The sequence below is a fragment of the Pseudonaja textilis genome, chromosome 1 (genome assembly GCF_049901715.1).
Source record: "Pseudonaja textilis isolate UNSWEBS1 chromosome 1, rPseTex1.2, whole genome shotgun sequence".
Taxonomy (NCBI): Eukaryota; Metazoa; Chordata; class Lepidosauria; order Squamata; family Elapidae; genus Pseudonaja; species Pseudonaja textilis.
In genome coordinates, this window is record NC_141990.1 from 167,806,853 (window position 1) to 167,826,330 (window position 19,478).

At 35.9% G+C, this 19,478-nt stretch overlaps 1 protein-coding gene across 4 annotated transcripts in view; it reads right to left on the reverse strand.

The window, feature by feature from the left end:
- Nucleotides 1-19,478, reverse strand: part of PARD3B (par-3 family cell polarity regulator beta) — an 897,218-nt gene that overhangs the window by 736,839 nt on the left and 140,901 nt on the right. For all 4 annotated transcript variants that reach the window (XM_087913651.1, XM_026707819.2, XM_026707818.2 and 1 more), the window contains exon 4: nucleotides 7,898-8,007. In XM_087913651.1, coding sequence (XP_087769777.1) covers nucleotides 7,898-8,007 — 110 coding nt within the window. The remainder of the gene's footprint in view (nucleotides 1-7,897; nucleotides 8,008-19,478) is intronic.

Consider the following 19,478-nt stretch of genomic DNA (forward strand, 5'->3'; position numbering starts at 1 on the left):
GAAATGTTAAAATTACTCCTTAAAAACTGTTTAGGAAAGAAATATTTTACTTTTTATTTCATTTAAAACCATGAATATATCTGTCTCTTTGGGCAGATTATGGAACTATGAAATACTTGTTCAAGTGCATGACTCTCTCCATGGACCCTTCCAGGAAATAGACCTCACTTGGTGATATTCTTGGCAGTAACCATTCAATTGCAAAGTAATTTTGCAACAATGCCACTCAAAGTCCTTTTTCAAAAGGCAACTGGACTTTTCCTTAAAGACATTTAGCTTCTCATCTAAGAAGCTTGTCAGAAACCTTCCTTCTTTCTTTCTTTCCTTCCTTCTTTCCTTCCTTCCTTCCTTTTTTCCCATCCATCTGTTCATCTATCCAGTTGTATATATCTGTCAGATCCGTGTAGCTGCCATTCTTCAATGGAAGAAGAAGGGGGGTGGGGTACAACTGGCAAAACGAGTAATCCTTTTTGATGTAAACTGAATATCCTAACTCTTGTACTGATTTACAGCTGTGGGCTGGAGTTTCCGATGCCTGGAAACTTGTCACCTCTTGGAGAGATAGCAAGAGGAGAAGGGGCCATAAAAATTCCAGCTCTGAAAGATATTTCCTGGGAATCGCTTCTCAACTACATTCACAGAAAAGGGAGGGAAATTAACATGTTGCTTCTTGGTATTGACGAAATCCACATTGGACTAAGGGGAGGGGTTGTAACTTCCTTTATCTAACCTGCATGCTTAGAGGGATATCAGACCCTACTTTGAATTTGACTGGCTGTCTTCCTTTTCAATCAAGAATTCCTTTTGAAATGCCCAATTTTCAAAAGTTCATTCTTATCATCTGAAGGGGAGAGAGTCTGGTCCTTACCAAGTTCTACAATAGTGGTCAACCCGGAGAGGAAAAAAAATATTTCTCCTTCCAAATTTTCACTCTACCTAGGGGACCGTGTAAACAATGTCTGAACATAGCAACAAACAAGGGGTAGCCAAATGCTGGGAAGAAACTTTGACAACTACCCAGTCAGACCTTGGCTTTGTGTGCCCCATCAAAGCTGCCTGCGAAAATTCCACAAAGCTCTGATTGTCTATAGAGGTGAGAAAGAGAGACAGCTGGGATGGAAGAGCCAAGGGAGAAACCCTCACCCATGGTAACCATAAACCCAGGTGGAAAGTGGAACTGGAAGCCCTTTCCAATCCAGAAGAACTGATCAAGGAGCCGCTGGCAGATAACCGACTGAAATGGTACATAAATCGCCTTGTGAGATAAGCCCTGGAAGACCTCAACGTGCAGGATAAACCAGGTCACCATCAAAGGAGAGCAAGCGAACCAGAAATCAAGAGAACCCGAGCCGTCGCCCCAATCCAGCTGAGACTAATTGAGCAATGGACCAAGCCAGAGGACCAGCAGGTGTGCCAGGTACCTGACCCCTTGCCATTCCAGAGCAGGGGATTAACCCCAGCCAACTCATAGACCTACATCTGCAGAGAAAGATCCATTGGGGTGAAATTCAATTGGGACCCTCAGAAATTGGGGGTTTTCGGCTTCCAGTTTGAGCTTCTTCGGCGACAGACCGAAATCTGCGATTGTGCACAGTTTTGATCTGTGCTCGCCTGAGCCAGCTGGTTTCGGGGCTAAGCCACCCCGTAGAGGTGGTGAAGAGGAGGGAGACTGCCAGCAGGGTCGAGGAGAGTTGCATCTCTCCTCCCCAGCTGACCATTACTCCCTTTCCGGAAGGTGGTTGCAGCAGTGGTCAGAAATGGCCACCTCAAAGAAGAACTCGACCGGAAAAGAATGTGCAGGAGGAAGACAAGAAGAGAAAGTTTTGGCTGACCAGGTTGAACTGAAAAAGCAACGATATAAGGTACCCTGGAATTTGAATTGTAAAGAACATTGTTCCCAAAGAAGATTTTGAAGCAGTGAATGAGGGAGGGAAGGGAAAGGATTTGGGGTTTTTTTCTTTACTTCCCTATATTGACAACTAAGAGATTTAAGCAAGAAATCGGCAAAAAACCACTTTGACATCAACAGGCATTTAAGCTGAAAATAAAATGTCAAAGGGATAATAAAGATTTCTGGATTCTCAAAAACTTTTAAAAGAAGGAAAAAAACAAAAGGGTGGGATCTGGCAAAATGGAGGAGACCACCTGGAAATAAAAGGAATTAACAGTGAAACTTTAACAAGATTCCCAAAAGATACGTTTTAACTGAAACTTTGTAACAAGATAAGAGAACCCCAGGAAGAGAAAGTGGAAAAAAGAAGCAAGAAGAAACAGCTTTGGATTATTTGGATTACTTGGTGATTTTTGGATTTTTAGCTATTGGATCTAAAGGACTAAAATTAATTGGGTGGTTGTTCAAATGTTTTTAAAATGGTATCACTCTTGGAAGAATTGAGAATGGAACTGAAAAAAACAGAAAGGAGATGCACAAGAAGGAAGAAGTTATTTTGGCTTCGTATTTCAATTTTTAGAAATGGAGACCCTGAGCTACAAGAAACAAGAAATGCCTGTAGAAGAAGGGCTGGGCAAAGAAGAAGCCATCTTCAATGACCAAGTATTTCTATGTGGGGAAAAGAAAGGGAAGGGGGGTAAGAGAGTGAAAAATTTAAGATATGAAAAAACAACTAAAAAAAAAGAATAATTTGAAAAGTTACAACATTAAGAAGAAGCAGAAGAGAGGATTACAGAAGAGAGAATCAGAATTAGAGAGGGAAGGGGTCAAAGAGGGAAGGGAGAAGAAGAGGGGGAAGAGGGAAAGGAAAAGAAATTATAAAGGACAGAAACAGGATATAGAGAAACAGGGAAAACGTACAAGGATTAAAGGTATAAGCCTATTTAGAAGACACAGAGATAATGGGTGAAAACTTAATTGAAATGGGAATTCTGCAAGGGTACATAAGATAGTATTGTTATTAGAAATAGAAATGAACTTTGAAAATATGAAACAAGTGTGATTAAAATGATAGATAAAATACTCATTGTAATGGAATGAAATGTTTAATAAATAAATGAAATAAAGAGAATGAGAGAATGAAATTAGGAAAGGAGGGGAACATTTTAATTATTATAAATGTGTTATAAAAATTTAAGTGAAGAGGAATATGAAAGAAACATGAAAAATTATGGAAATATTATAAGTGTTCCTAGAAGTATGATACCCTATTGAAAATAAATGTTAAGATGTCAAAGATTATAACCAACATTAATGATAGAGCTGAATTGGAATAGAATAAGCATTTTATTTATTATTGTTATATACTGTATATATTTTCTCTTTAAGAACTTAGTGCATATTTTAAGAATGTACCAAGCAGAATTCAACTGGAAGTTATGTGTTTTATTGAATGTTATAATTGTAAAGGCATAAATTGAAGTTTAAATAAGAGTTGAATGGATAAAAATTAAAAGATACAAAGGTGTCATACTCTAATTAGTAACCACAGGGAAAAATTTTGTTTAATGAGAAAAGAAAATATGAAATTGAAAAAGGACAGACAAAAGTATAAATATAATGACTAGAAAAGTATTGAAACTTAGAAAAAGATACATATAATTGAATTTAGAAAGGAATGAGACAATTAAAAGTAAGATTAAGAAAACTAAGGGAAGGGAAAAATTATTGAGAAAATGTTAAAATAGTAATAAGATATGGAATAGAACACAAAAATGAATATGAAATTGAATTTGTGTCTGTATGGAGAAGTGATAACCTGGGACCATGCTATTCTCAAAAAAAGAAATTTTACTTGTATTATGTTTTGTGAAAACCCAAATAAAAATTTTATATATAAAAAAAAAAATTGGGGGTTTTCCTGGCACAAGTCCCTATATGCAAGAATATGAATGGAACTTCCCGACCCAGAGGGTCCCAGTGCAAGTTGTCACCCTAACCCTAGAAGGGGCAGCCACTAGATGGATAGTAACCCTCCACAACGTTGATGCCCCAGAGCCGAGGAACCTTGATCGATTCATGACAGCCCTACGCCACCACTTCAAAGACCCACTCCCCGATAGAAAAGCCTGGGACCATATTAGGGTCGTAAAGCAAGGTTGTCATCTGTAGTTGAACACACCGAGGAATTTCACAACCTGGTCAGCTGAGTCGACTGACCAGAAGATATTCTAGTCTGCTGGTTCAAAGATGGACCCAACGGTGACCTGTACACTGACTGCCTGGCCCTTTGGGCCCCTAACCTTCTGCTTGAATGGTACCTGATGGCAGAGGAGGCAGAAATCAACATGGTCTGTAAACAGTACCACAGAGGCTGGGTTTGGAGAAGATCCCCACCCCAGGGGAAGCGGGAGTTTTTCAAATCCCAAATCACCTTGACTCCAAGACTATCTGGCTGTTTTAAGTGTGGAAAGGAGGGGCAATGCGCAGCAGAGTGACGTTCAAAAACCCCTGCCAGAAAGCCAGACCACCCATCAGGGGGAAACTTGGAAAATCAAACCCCCAAGGAAAAGAAACCACCCTGAGAAGCTGAGAAGCCGTGAAGTTTCGGTTCCCGCCCACAAACCCAGAGGAAGAATCTCCAATGCCCCGAGGAGATCTGAGCCAATCTAAAAGCGATCTGGAAGACGACCCACTGGTAAGCGACCTAATTGAACCACTCACTCTACCCCTAACACTGTTTATCCCCAGCTGAGGGAAGGGGGAGAAAGTAGCAGCATTACTGGATTCGGGATGCACCTGGTGCTTAATCAACTCCATCCTTGTAGGAAAATTGGGAATCCACCTAAGAAAAATGGAAACCTCCATTGCTTTTTACTAATTAGACAGGACTATAGGAGGGGGGGAGCCAAACAGTTTTGCCACAGAACCATTGCAAATAGAACTGGCCAACCATAGCGAGGTGCTCATGTTCATTGTAGCCCCGGGAATGGAAGGACCACTATTCCTAGGACTCACATGGCTACAGAAATGGAATCCAAAAATGAACTGGAAGAGAAAAAAAAAAGTCCTTTAGAGAGGTGAGCTGGCATGTCCTTCATGAGGGGGAGTGGGTACATATTTTCCACACTGATGGTATTTAATTTACAGAAATCAAGCAGAGGCGTAGGGTGCCATCTTTCTTTTCATGTAACAATACTGGGGCTGCTATTTTCGGTCGGATAGGTTCGATCAAACCCTGTTTTAGATTTTTATTGATAAAGGCTCTGAGTTCATTTAGTTCTCTAGGGGACATGCAGTACATTTTTGGTTTTGGAAGTTTAGCCCCTGGCAGGATTTCAATGGCACAGTCATGACCACTATTGCAGACCCTCTTATTGTAAGGGCCCAGACTCTCTCCCCTTCAAACGATAAGAATGAACTTCTGAAAACTGTGTATTTCAAAAGGAATTCTTTATTGAAAAAAAAGTTATCCAGGTAATAGTCAAAGCAGGATTTAATATGCCACCAGGCATGCAGCATAGCTAAAGGGTGTTAGAACCCCTCCCCTTAATCTGTTGTGGATTTCATCAATACAAAGAAGCAACATGTTTATTCCCCCCCTCCCTTTTTTCCCCCTGAGAACGTAGGTGAGAAGTTTCCCAGGAAGTTTGTTTCAGAGGTGGAATTTTTATGGCCCCTTCTCCTCTTGCTATCTCTCCAAGAGGTGACAAGTTTCCATGCATCTGGGCTCAAGTCCTAGTTGTATATCATGTGCAAGTTATACAGATTCAATACAAGAATTAAGATATTCAGGTTACATCAAAAAGGATTACTTGTACCAACTCCCCCACATCTTCCATTGAAGAATGGCAGATACACGGATCTGACAATGGACTTTTTTGCTTATAAGTCCATTGCTAATATGGCGAGTTCTATTAGTGTAAATTAAATATGTTTGTTTAATCAATTCAGCTTAATATTTGTGTAGTTACTAACTAAATTATTTAATCTGTTTGCTAAAAATCCTGTGATGATTTTATCATTTGCATTGAAAGCTAGTTTATACAGCTTAAGCATTTGTTGTATAATTTCCCTTCCTAAAAATTAATGCTGTAAACTTTTTCTTTAGTTCCATGGATATAGAATCTCTCTGCTATACATTTTCATTAATTAATAATATTTTAACTCTATAGTTTTGAATCCTTTCCTTTTTTAACTAGCTACTTTTTCTCAATAATACTCCTATATTTGCATTTAGATTTTCATCATCCTCCTGACAGAATTTTGTATCTGTAATTATTTTTAAAAGTACTTTATTTCCTTGGTTTATGCTAATTATTATGAAGCTTTTCATTAAGACATATATTTTTTCATTTATTCACCCTTAATACTATTCATTTAATTGGAAGAATTAATTATACCACATAGTGAATTCAGGTTTCGTTTTTCTGCTAATTGTCAAGCTAATGAATTACTTTGTTTGATTCCATTTTCAAATAATCTTTATTTAATGAAAGCTATGAATTTATCTGCATTTTATGATCCATTAAATATATTGTTTTCTTAAGTTTCAAACTGCTTCATATATGTATATAACTACAGAGTGGTTTCTTTTAAGTTGTTCCTGCATTGCTTTATATTTTTTATTATTTGATTTATAGTTTCCTTATTTTCTCCCTATCATTAGATGTTTTTTCTAAATTTTTCTCACTACAGTAATATTTCAAAAGCACAGCAGCACCTAATTAACAGGATAATCTAAAAAAGTTAACGAGGATCAAAATCTAATTGTTACTTGAATAGGATACCACAAGAACAGTATTATAGTCTAAACTAGGAAATTGGACATATCTTGGGAAAAAAATGCCATTTTATTGCTAAGAAAACAACATTGAAATGTTCATGTAATCAGCACAAATCAAATTCTACTTGAGAGCGACTTAAAATTGTCATGATCATTTATTCACCATGATATTGAACAAATTCCTGTGTTGAAGTTTACTTTGATTTTAAATTTTTGCAAAATCATTACATCTTTGTTTGAAGAAGATTTGGGCAATTATACATGTCATATACTAGAAATTACCGCTAATTATAATCCAGCAAATACAAATAGTCTGGATTTCATTAGCAAGCATGGCTACCAGAATAATAATTAAAATCTTAGTTAATTTTTAATTCATCTGAAGTTTAGTTAAACTTAACTTAAGGAGCAAATGGTTATATCAAATAACAAATGTTTCAAATCTATACATTTATGTAGATTTATTTGCATATACATGTAACTAGAAGTACCAGCTAGGATCAGATGCAGCTGCTACATTAATAACTATGTGACACTGCTCTGAGTAATTATTCTCATTTCTAGTAAAACATTGAAGATGTTTTGCTTTTGCGATCATGAGCTTTATAGGAGTTAGAATTTTCTGTGTTCCGTTGAGATGAAAAATATGGTAACATTTGGACAACACATGTATATATAGAAAGAATATCAGATGTTCTCCTCACCAATTCTTCAGAATTCCGCTCATTTCTTTTTCTTTCAAGTGTACCCACACATACAGAACTGTAGCTCTTCAAATCAGACAGACATTTTTAAAATTTTCATAAATTTTGGGAGCAGTTTTATGTGCAGCATACCCAGTTGTTGTAAAAAGGATTTAAGAAAACATGTTATAGGAATTCTGCTTGAAATATTTTGCATTTGAGCTTTTGCTAAGGAGAAGTAAGGCTGTAATCCAGTGAGCAAAATAGTCCTGTAGCTTCAGAACAAATATCTTTCTTCCATTCATTTTTACTCTACAGAGAAGCTTTCTCAAATGATTTGAGAAGTTTCCTAGAAGTTTGTAAAAAAAATTTTGCTAAAGAATTGCCAAGTCATTCTTTGGGTAAAATGACTTTTGGCAAAAAAAAAAAATTAATAGAATTAAGCTTAATAGAATATAAACTGCTTAACAATTGGATTTCTAAGAATCCTAATACTGCTAGAAGCAATGTCAGAATCTGAAAGCACAAGTTACTTACTGACACAGAGGACTTCAAAATATAGTGATTAGCATGTGAAGTTCCTGGCACAAAATCAGCTGGCTGTCCCACAGTTGGATCACTACTCCTTCTAACCAAAAGTGGAGTACCTAGAGAGAGAAAATATATTTATTTAATTAGAATTACTTTAGAATCATTCACTTTTATAACGCTATATATTTATGATGGGTTCCGTGAATGCTTCTCCAGATGACAGTTCAGATGAAGAAGAGCTGGTTCCAGAGATTTTGGGGGAAGATGTGGAGGAACAATAGGAGATTGCCTGAAGAGCCAAGCCAGAAACAGCAAGTCCAGGCACAGTGGAGCGGTTGCAGGAGGACAACCAGACAAGCAGCTGGCTGAACTAGAGTCAGGAGAGACACAGCTGCAGCTGGGAAGCCCATAGATTTTGGGCAGAGGGAGCGCAGCAGCATCTTCCTCCTCAAGATCTAAGAGCACATAGGGCTAAGGAGGAAAATGCAATGAAAGTCAGCCAGGCTACTTGTGAGGTACTACCCTCACCCCACTTTTAGGCTGTACCATGGAGCAGCTATTTAGCTTAGCACATGGAAGGAAATTATGCTGGGAACAACTCATCAACGAACTGCTGTATGTTCTTCAGCCGCTGTGATTTTTGATGTGCTCCCGGACCTGGATTCTGTACCTTGGACTTTGGATCATGCCTCTTGAACTCTGGACATGGCTTGCCGACTTGCCTTTGCCCTGTGGATTTATGCTGGGTTTTTCCGAGACTAGATTATTAAACCTCTTGGGGACTGCACTGGTGTTGAAATTTCTGGGGAAAACTATTCATGGCTTGGGAAGCCTCAGTAAAGACTTTTAACACCCATGGAGTTTGCATGTGTGAGGACAATATTACTATAAGGACTTATGAATAACTTACAAAACAATCAAATCTTACTTTTTTAATATGGAAAAGAAAACAAAAATTGAGTGAGATTTCCAAATATGTTAGAGAAAGAAAGAAAACATTTGTGTGTCAATAAAATCCATAATGTATAGCATACACAGTTGTAAAAAGGATTTAATAAAGCATAGTACATTATTGGATCAGTCATCAAGATTAGCAGCCTGTGATAAGCAGATTCTCTATTATTTAGTCCAATCTCCTTTTAAAAGGAATAGGTTGCAATCATATCTAATATTAAAAGTTAGAAGTTTCACTATCTGTTATCAAGAAATGTTCTATTTTATCAGTTCTAAAACTCCTTATATTAATTTTTAATGGCTGGTGCTGTGTTTTAATATTGTAACAGGGAGAAAATATTCATTCTCCATGAATGTAGAATCATGAATCTAGACAGTCTGAAATACTAAATAATTATAAATTAGTAAATAAAATTAATAGTAAATAATTATTTATAAAATGTATATGTCACAGTGATTCTGGTCAGTTTACAATTGTTAAAAACATTTAAGAAAGAAAAACCCAGCACAAGACAAAAGAACAATGGCAAAACAAAAAAACCTCAGAAATGAACACAAACATAAATACTGAACATAAATACTGAAATTGCTGATGACACAACAGTGATTGGTCTCATCTGAGACAACGATGAATCTGCATACAGACAAGAGGTTATACAACTTGCCTCGTGGTGTAACCAGAACAATCTGGAACTGAACACACTCAAAACCGTAGAAATGGTGGTATACTCCCATGCTACCACCTCTTACAATACTAGACAACACAGTATCAACAGTAGAGACCTTCAAATTTCTATGTTCTACTACATCACATGACCTAAAATGGACACCTAACATCAAAAACATCATCAAAAAAGCACAACAAAGAATGTTCTTTCTGCGCCAACTCAGAAAGCTCAAACTGCCCAAGAAGCTGCTCATGCTGTTCTACAGAGGAATTATTGAGTCTATCATCTGGACCACTATAACTGTCTGCTTTGGTTCTGCAACCCAACAGGACAGACACAGACTTCAGAGGATAATTAGGACTGCAGAAAAAACAATTACTACCCACCTGCCTTCAATCGAGGACCTGTATACTGCACGAGTCAAAAAGAGGGTTGTGAAAATATTTACAGACCCCTCACATCCCGGACATAAACTGTTTCAACTCCTTTCCTCAAAACGATGGTATAAAGCACTGCACACCAGAACAGCTAGGCACAAGAACAGTTTTTTCCTGAAAGCCATCGCTCTACTAAACAAATAATTCCCTCAACACTGTTCAACTATTTACAAAGTGTACACTACTATCTTCTCATCACTCATCACCTCCCACTTGTGATTGGTTGCTTGTATCCTTACGATTTATATTGACTGTTTCCTAGTGTGATTTGATCATTGATTGTACCCTATGACTATCATTAAGTGTTGTACTTTATGATTCTTGATTCTTAACGAATGTACCTTTTCTTTATGAATACTGAGAGTATTTACACCAAGACAAATTCCTTGTGTGTCCAATCACACTTGGCCAATAAAGTATTCTATTCTATTCTATTCTATTCTATTCTATTCTATTCTATTCTATTCTATTCTATTCTATAGGAAGTAAGGGGCATCAATCATCCTTGTAAAAGGCAGGCTAAAGAGCCATGTGTTTAGTGGTCTTCAAAGTATCAGTAAGATGGGAACTGCTTTTTGTTGTTGTTGTTGTTGTTTTTTTGGGGGGGGGAGACCTGAATCAAAAAACAAGCATTGCTACAGCAAAGGTGTACTTCCAGGGACTAAGAAAATGGTATTGTTTAATTGATGGAACTGCATCATGTTAACTTTGAAATAATTAACTGAATTAACTGAAATAATTAGATAAAGCATGTGCATGTGAGAAATTTGGGGCAGAATATAGAATATTGGAATACATATGTTGTACATGCATTTAAAATCAACGATTTGTTCTATGTATCCCATTATTAAAAACTCCTCTATTCCTCTACCTCTATACTGTACTGTTAAAATTGTCCTTTCTACATACATGAACCTTTCTCTCATAATATTTTAATGATGCATTGTCATAATCATATCTATTCTTAGTTCCCATAGCATTTCTCCACTCAACTGGTTTAATTATAATATCTGGATCCTTAGCCAACTGGCATAAAATCTCAAACTTTTCTCTATGTAAAATATGCCAATATAGATTGTTCATTTTTCCATTCCTTCAAAATCAATTTCTCAACAATCTGTGCATCAGGAGATACAATTCCCTGAATGTTAAACATATATTTAAACTTGAAAATACTGTAACGCTGCATAGGAGTAGACACTGTTTTTAAAATACTATTTTAGCTTGATGCTTTTCAAAACAAGAGCCAACTCAAATTTCTGATGGACTATGTCTTGGTAGGAGAAAATGGTCCTTTTCTGAACAATTCCCCTTTATTTTGCTTTGACATCTTAAATGAAAAATTCACTGGTTCATTTTTTTTTCTTTCCCTTCTGCCTTCTTGTTACTATTTATATATTTAGTATTAAGTACATCATATAGTGGGGCTGAACAAAATCTGGAAAACCATTAGATGACCACAAACAGTCAGAGGTGCATGAAAAGAATGGTATAGTCTGATTACTGGATCACCTTATTCTGACTTGACTTGCAGAATAACAAATCATAAAAATAACTATTCAAACAGGACAAAATTCAGGTCTTGGAGATATTTATCAATATATAAACAACATGTACAGAAGTTATGTAGATTTTTTATTGTAATCATATTTACTTTCCTGTATATTTAGTGTTAGATCTTTTGCAATTACCTCCAAAAGAGCCAGTTTTTTCTTAACACTAAGTAGGGTTAATTTATATGTAATTTTTTAAAAAATCATATGGAATCCTAATCATACACAAATAGGATAACATGTTTTTAATTCACATTGAAGAACAAAATTGTTATAATAAAGTGTAAAATGGAGCCAGAGACCTTAAGAAAATAGACAATAAAAAAACATTTAACACTGAAATACAATAGCCAGAAATGAACAAATTAGTTTTTGAAACAAGAATACACTTTATACTGCACCTTTAATAAAAACAAAATACCTCAGCGAAATTAAGTCCAGTTGCATACACACTTAAACTATTGAACTTCAAGTAGCTAGAATCACTTCCCTTAGAATTTGACAATTCTGAATAAAAAAATCTAATTAGCATGGCAAGATATTAATGTGATAGTTATCACAGTTATCTTGAATTTTTTACTTCTCTGACAGAACCCACAGCTATGGAGGCTGCTGGTAGATGAAGTAGCATTCTGGCTGGTTATGCGCCATCAAGTCAGCGTTGACTCTAAGGAACCACAGAGTTAGATTTTCTCCAGAAGCACTCATTCCTGTTGTAATTAAGCCCAACCACCTTGGTTCTGGTCACTTTACTTCCATATTTTATGCATTAAAGAGAGCTACGTAAGTCTTTGATTATTGAGTCTGAAATAATTAATTCGAGTCATTTGTGCCTTATCCCACTTCTTCGCCAACTAGAGCTCCAGCATTCTTTCATCAGATTCTATACATACTGTGGCTTTCTGACTTGTATATTGCTTTTGTACTGGGACATCTTTGGCAGTCTTGTTTCCACACTCATGTTTAATGATTTCCTTAAGTTCCTCTGATTCTCTATCAATACGATTTGGGATTTCAAAGTGATTCCTGATGTTCTCTTTGAAAATGATGGATATATGCTTCAAGCATTATTGTAAAAAGTTTCTTCTTCAATTTCACCTTAACTTGGAATTTGCATATGACCAATTTGTGATCTATTTCACATTCAGTCCCTGGCTGTTATAACTGAGATTTTCTACTTCCTTTTACCAATAATGTGGTCTATTTGCTTTCTATACAGGTAATCCTTGGCTTACAACCATTTGTTTAGCACCATTCAAAGTTATAACAGTGAAGAAAGTGACTTACAACTGGTCCTTGCATTTACAAACTTTGCAGTATCCCCATGGACACATGATCAACATTTGGATTTTGGCCAATCTGCATGTATTTTGTAAGGATTACAGTATCCCAGAGTTGCCATTTGCAACCTTCTCAGATGGCTTCCAAGAAGCAAAGTCAATGGGGGAAGCTAGATTCTCTTAACAACTGTATGAATCATTTAACAACACAGATATGCTTAACCACCATGACAAAACAGGTCATAGAATCAATAATGCCTCATCTAACAACCACCTTGCTTTGTAGCAGAAATTCTGGTCCCCATTGTGATCATAAGGACTACCTCTATGCAATTGTCTTGCATACATAGGTGTCATTTTAGTTATTTGATGACTATATTATTAATTCAGAAATAAATGGCAGAAATTGTTAAGTTATTTGCCTATGAGTTATGAACCATGGTGGCACAGTGGTTAAAGTGCAGTATTGCAGGCTAACTCAGCTCACAGCCAGGAGTTCAGTTCTGATGAGACTCAAGGTTGACTTAAGACTTAGAAGCCTTAGACTTAGAATAACTTTTTCACTTTGAATGTACACTAATCAGCATACATTAAAATGAAAATTATGTTGCATATAGCTCTCAAAGGGTCTCCGTCCATCCTTCAAAGGTCAGTAAAATGAAGATCCAGATTGTTGGGGGCAATATGCTGACTCTGTAAACTGCTCAGAGACTGCTGTAAAGCATTATGGAGCGGTACATAAGTCTAAGTGCTATTGCTAGAACTTAATTTTAATTTCCTGAGCTAATATTAGGTTCCTCTTTGATATTTCCAACTTTGGCATTCCAACTTTAACTGATATTATTCAGTCATTGATTGCATTATAGGCAAGTACTGTTCTTGCTATTAGCTTCATAATTGTGTCCTTTTTTAAATGCCCTGAGTAGTAAATACTAGTAGTAATTTCTAAGATTAAGTATCCAATTCCGGTCTATCTCAGATCATTGATGCCTAAGATGTAAATGCATAGTAGATTCATTTCACCTTTCATAGTGCTGAACATGTTCACTTTTTACATTCCACGTGTTCATTGCAATTCTGTCTTTGCAGCTTCACGTTTTCTTTCCCTGCATGGCAATATCAGCAACTAGACATCTCAAAGGCTTCAATCTATCCGTTTCATAAACACCATTAGTACTCTAAAAGACTTTCAGGTCTGCCTAAGAAGCATGTTGAAGCATCAATCTGATCTGAGCAGCTCACTATCCTGACATTTTATGGTCAATATGTCATGTTTTCTATTAGTGCATTTTGGGGGTAGAGGAATAACATTGCCTTCTCTCACAGAGTATGAAATTATGCCTTTGCTGTTGTCATTGAAGTGAGTTTGCTTTTTTTTCTTTGCTAAAAATATCAATGCATTTTAATAGTTAACCTTTCATCAACAATATACTGATCACTGACAACTTTTCCAACTTCTCTTTCCACTTGATATTATACCTTTTTATCAATAGAATATTTTTACTTGTCAGTTCTCTTTTAAAAATTATTATCAAGCATCATCCTAAACCATGGTGCTGCAGTGGTTAGAGCGCAGTACTGCAGGCTACTTCTGCGGACTGCTGTCTGCCTACAATTGAATAGTTCAAATCTCACCAGGCTCAAAGTTGACTCAGGCTTCCATCCTTCCAAGGTGGGTAAAATGAGGACCCAGGTTGTTGAGGGCAATATGCTGATTCTGTAAACCGCTTAGGGAGAGCTTAAAAGCACTATGAAGTGGTATATAAGTCTAAGTGATATTGCTATTGCTTAATGCCTGCTGCCTAGTATAGATGCCTGCTTGCTTTAACTGAGCAGCTAGGATGATTGTTGTGCTTGGGATTATATATTTTCTTGGCAAACGTTCCAGACATTCTTTGCCTATCCCTTCTAGCTCCCACCCCTCTATAATGAGGAAGCAAGATTGTGGAGGTGGGGTATTATATAGTGTTACTGAAACCAAAATATGTGGATCTGGACCATTTCTGATGGTAGCCACTAAAGTTCTTAAAAGATAACAGTTAAATAGTATCTTTCCCCTCTATTTTAAGATCTCTGTTTGTTCCTAATATCTATTTCTGCATGCTTAATCAATTACTAATTTGTAACATTTTTTAATGAGTCCTGGGTTTTTCCTATACATTGGCTGATTCTCACAACATGTTCTAAAACATTTAAAGTTACACAACAGCCATTTGTCTACTTTGGTACTTCTTCAGCAAATATATTGCTGTATGTTTAATAATCCTACATTTCAATAATGCTTTCCTCTAATTAATAGTTAACTATCCTATAATTATATGGATCGCTTTTAGATCTCTTTTTAAAAATCATTGTTCCAGTGGCTGCTTTCCAATCTCATTATAGGGGCTGATTTGAGAGATAATTTGTGTTTACTGTTATTTGCATGTTAGCATATCAGCAATTTCACATTTCTTTCCTTTTACTCTCTGTACACCCTAGCAGAATCTGCACGGCAGTCAGGCAAAATATGTGAGATAGACGTTTTTGTAGCTTACACTCAGTAAAACAGATACACAGTGCTAGTTAAATAGTTTATTCCAGTAAGAGTTATAGCATAGTCAAGCAGTCCATATATCATTCACTAATTCAGTCCGTCCAGGGATTATTCAGTTGCAAATTCCAGAGTCGAAAAAGAGGTCAGTAAACTTACAAATATCAGTCCAGTAATATATCTCCTCGCAGCAGAGATATGAAGAAGTCACACCTCCTTTCTTCCTTCAGCAACTCAGCAGTAGGGAAAACATGCAGTTAACAAACCATCAATCCAGTATAGTCAGCAATCAATCAGGTTCTCTTGCTCCCTCTTATGGCGGTTCAACACCGCACCCAAAATTACATGCTTTGCAGTTTAAAGTGACACACTTAAACTTACAATCATAGTTTATATATATTATTTTACCCAAACTACGTTAGGTAACCTTGTTATCCCTAACACTCTCAAGAGTTTATCATATAAATCAAGTGATTGTTATATTTGTAATTTGCCAAGAAATTCTAGAATGTCTTTTGTCATCCATATGTCACCCAGTACATAGAACACCTTATCTGTAAAAGCCATTTCAGGTATAAGGTATTATACTTTTCACTTTGGAGAAAAACCTAAATAATTAATTCAGGTTTTCTGAGATCTGCCTCTTCTCCTTTAGCATTTCTGCATGATCTGACAGTCAGATGCCTTTTTGGCACCTTTTTGATATTATTGTTATGATTGCTATGAGTTTTCTTTTATCAAATCTGTGTGATAATTAATATCACTCCATGTTATTCTTTAAATAATTCTAGTTTCTTTAACCACCTCCAAATCAATGAGGAGATCAGAGTAATATCATTTTTTATCTCCATATTATCAACTTTGAATTACTTTGTGGGTGGAAAAATCTATTAGACCTTAAGTATCTTTACCCTGTAGCAAATCAATGTTCAATAAGATGCTTCTCATCCTTTATTTGGATTTTTGATCCAGAAATAGAACTCTCCCATTATTTCACTACAGTTTGCAAGATTTCTCATAAAGGATACAAATTTGTGAGGTACAAGGTAGTCTTTAACCATTGGTTTAGGGACCATTCAAAGTTACAATGGCACTGAAATAAGTGACTTATAACTGGTCCTCACTTATGATCACCCCATAATCACATGATCAAAATTTGGCCATTTGGCAACCATCATGTTTTTACAATGGTTGCAGTGTCCTGGGTTCATATGTTTACCATTTGTGATTTTCCTAGTGGGCTTCCAGCAAGCAAAGTCAATGGGGAAAGCTGGATTCATGATTCACTTAAGAACTGTAGTAATTCACTTTAAAATCATGGTGAAAATCTGGTCAACACAGTTAACAAACATCTTGATTGGCAACAGAAATTCTGGTCTCAATTCTGGTCATAAATTGAGGACTACCAGTGATCATCTAAAATAAATGTTGAAATAAAACTTGGTAGGTTAGAGGAAAGAGCTGAAGTAAGAAAACCCTATTTAATAGACACAAATGTAAAGTTAGGAAACCCAAATCAAATGCCCAAACGTAGGTTGGCTATTTCTGCCTTGGCAATAATACCTGTACAAAAGATTTTGTTGTACTACCTGACTACATTTCACACACTGTATGAGACAGCAGTAAAATGTTACTGCCAAAAACGCAAGTATAATTTATACTGCAACATCAGAAATAGAGTTCACAAATCACAGAAATCAACTGTTCTGCTTTAATCTGCTTTGAACAGAATTTTATACCCTTTGAAGTATAAAATATTTGTTTCTGATCATCTCACTTTGAAACAAGTTCAGAAAAGGACAATAAGGTCATCTGGGGATTAGAAAATAACTCCAGCAAGGGAGACTGAAGGACCAATGAGAAGATTGAGATGTGATGATACAAAGAGCAACCTGGTTGGGCCCTTCTTGCCCTTGGCTGTCTTTTCCTCTGGATTTAGAGGCTGTTACATTAGAGCAGGAGTGTCAAATTCATGTTGTCACAGTGGCATCATGTGACATATCAGGAATTTTTTTCTCTTCGCTAAACTGGGCGTGGGCATGGCCAGCATGTAATGCATCCGGCCTATGGGCCAGGAGTTTCCACCATTCCTTCAGGGCTCACCATCATGACCACCAGCTCAGAACTGCTGCCACTTTGTTAGCTGCCAAACAGCTGATGGGTGTCCCAGTTATTTTTTTGCAGCCCCAAATTATTTTTAATTCATTATTGTGGTCCTTTTCCTTCTACATAACTACTAGCCTGATGTACTGTATAGTGAATAGTATCACTTGACTTTGGGTTTTTTCCCCCCTTTTCTCTCCTTTGAAAGTGTACAGCTTTTTTTTTTTTTTGCTTTAGATATACACTGAAAATTATTTTAAAAGAAAGCATGGCTTTGAAAAGGCTGACATAAAAATATGTCATCAGCCTAAGAGGTACAGTTTCCGTTTTTGAAGCTTAGAATTTATAAATAGCAGTGACTACAACCCTTTCCCACACACCATTCCAAGGCAAGTTTTATTCAGGTCTTTGAAACTTCCAAGTGTGGCAGGGAGACCAGGACAAGGACAGTCCCTCCCATCCACTTAAAATCCTATCCTTGTCAACATGAGGAAGCTGACAAAGAAAGATGTGGGGATGATTTTCATATGTCTGAAATGGAGCTGTAATATAAATGGAACAGCAGTTAACAAATAAATATTGAGCCATAACTTAAACATAAAGAATCCAGCACATGAACATCAATCTGGTTGAAGCAAACATTTTAAGAGAACCTTGTCAGGGTGTACATATGTGGCAGATAATTTTGAAGTTTACATTTTCTGCCTGCTTTCTGCCACATGTTTTTCAAAATATGGTTTTAGAATTTGTCTTCTCACCTTTTTTTTTCCAGAAAGCCTGGAGAAAAATATGTGCTAAACAACAAGTAAAAAAAGTGGCAGAAAATTATTATTTTGTATGTTTTTCAGGAAACAAAGCTCTCCACACATCCATAATATAAAACAATAATTTGTTAGAGTACAGTAAAACACATACTGATTCAGATGATTTTGAACATTAATATAGGACTGAAACCAGAAGTTTTACTCTTGGGACTGATGGATAAATAGTTGGAAAAAAAAGTCACTGAACTTCGTTTTTGATAACTGCAGTTGATAACTGCAGTGAGATTATTGTATGCACAAAGACTGAAAGATTTGGCAACAACGTCAACAGAAATTGTTGGTGAAGATGATGCTGTAGATCTTGCTGAAATGGTCAAGTTGATAATATCTATGTTTATCAATGACTGAAAACTGCTTAAGAACTATTTGCATAAAACAGAAAAAAAATGAACTTATGATCTATATAGTTTTGGCAATTAGATAGGATAGTTTATAGAAAGAAGACAGTCACAGTGAAATGTTAGAGAAAGACATAAATCTACAATCTACAATCGTATTAATAACTGCCATAAAGAACATCAGAATATGATTTTTTCTTTCTATTCTTCTTTTCTTTTTGCACATTAGGTTTTTCTTTTACTTCATCCTTTTCCCCCTTCTTATTCTATTTTAGTTTGTATTAATATTTACTCTTACTTTTAAAACTCCCAATAAAATTATAATTTAAAAATATATTGCAAAACATAGGATTATACCAAGAACCAAACTTACAATTTAAAAATTTAACAAGTTAAAGAACAATTACATCAAAATAAAAATATATTGCAGAGAAAAGATTTAAAAAATATGCACAACTTTAAAAAGGGAAAGATTAAAAAGCATAGAAGAATTTAAAAGGAAGGCACCAGAAGATGATTTTTTTTAAAAAATCAGTGAATGCATCTCCATTGAATATCTCACTGATTAGTTAAATAGGAATCCATTAAAATATAGATAATTGCAGCTGAAGACCTTGCTGATGAAAGGAGCAGTTAAGCAGCATTACAGATTGCTTGCATGTAGCATGTTTTAAGAAACAATAACAAAACATGAAGAGAAAGACCAAGGAAGGGCACACACTTTGAAGTGTAATTTTATGAGTATGATCTAACTTATGATTCCATATCAAATGACAATTCATGTTTAAGCATCTTCAGTGTTCACTTTGATAATACTTCATTTCTATCTAAAAGCCAGTTAAATTATTCTGTAATTGATATCAAAAGCAGTTTGTTGAAATGCCTGCTCATTTTAAG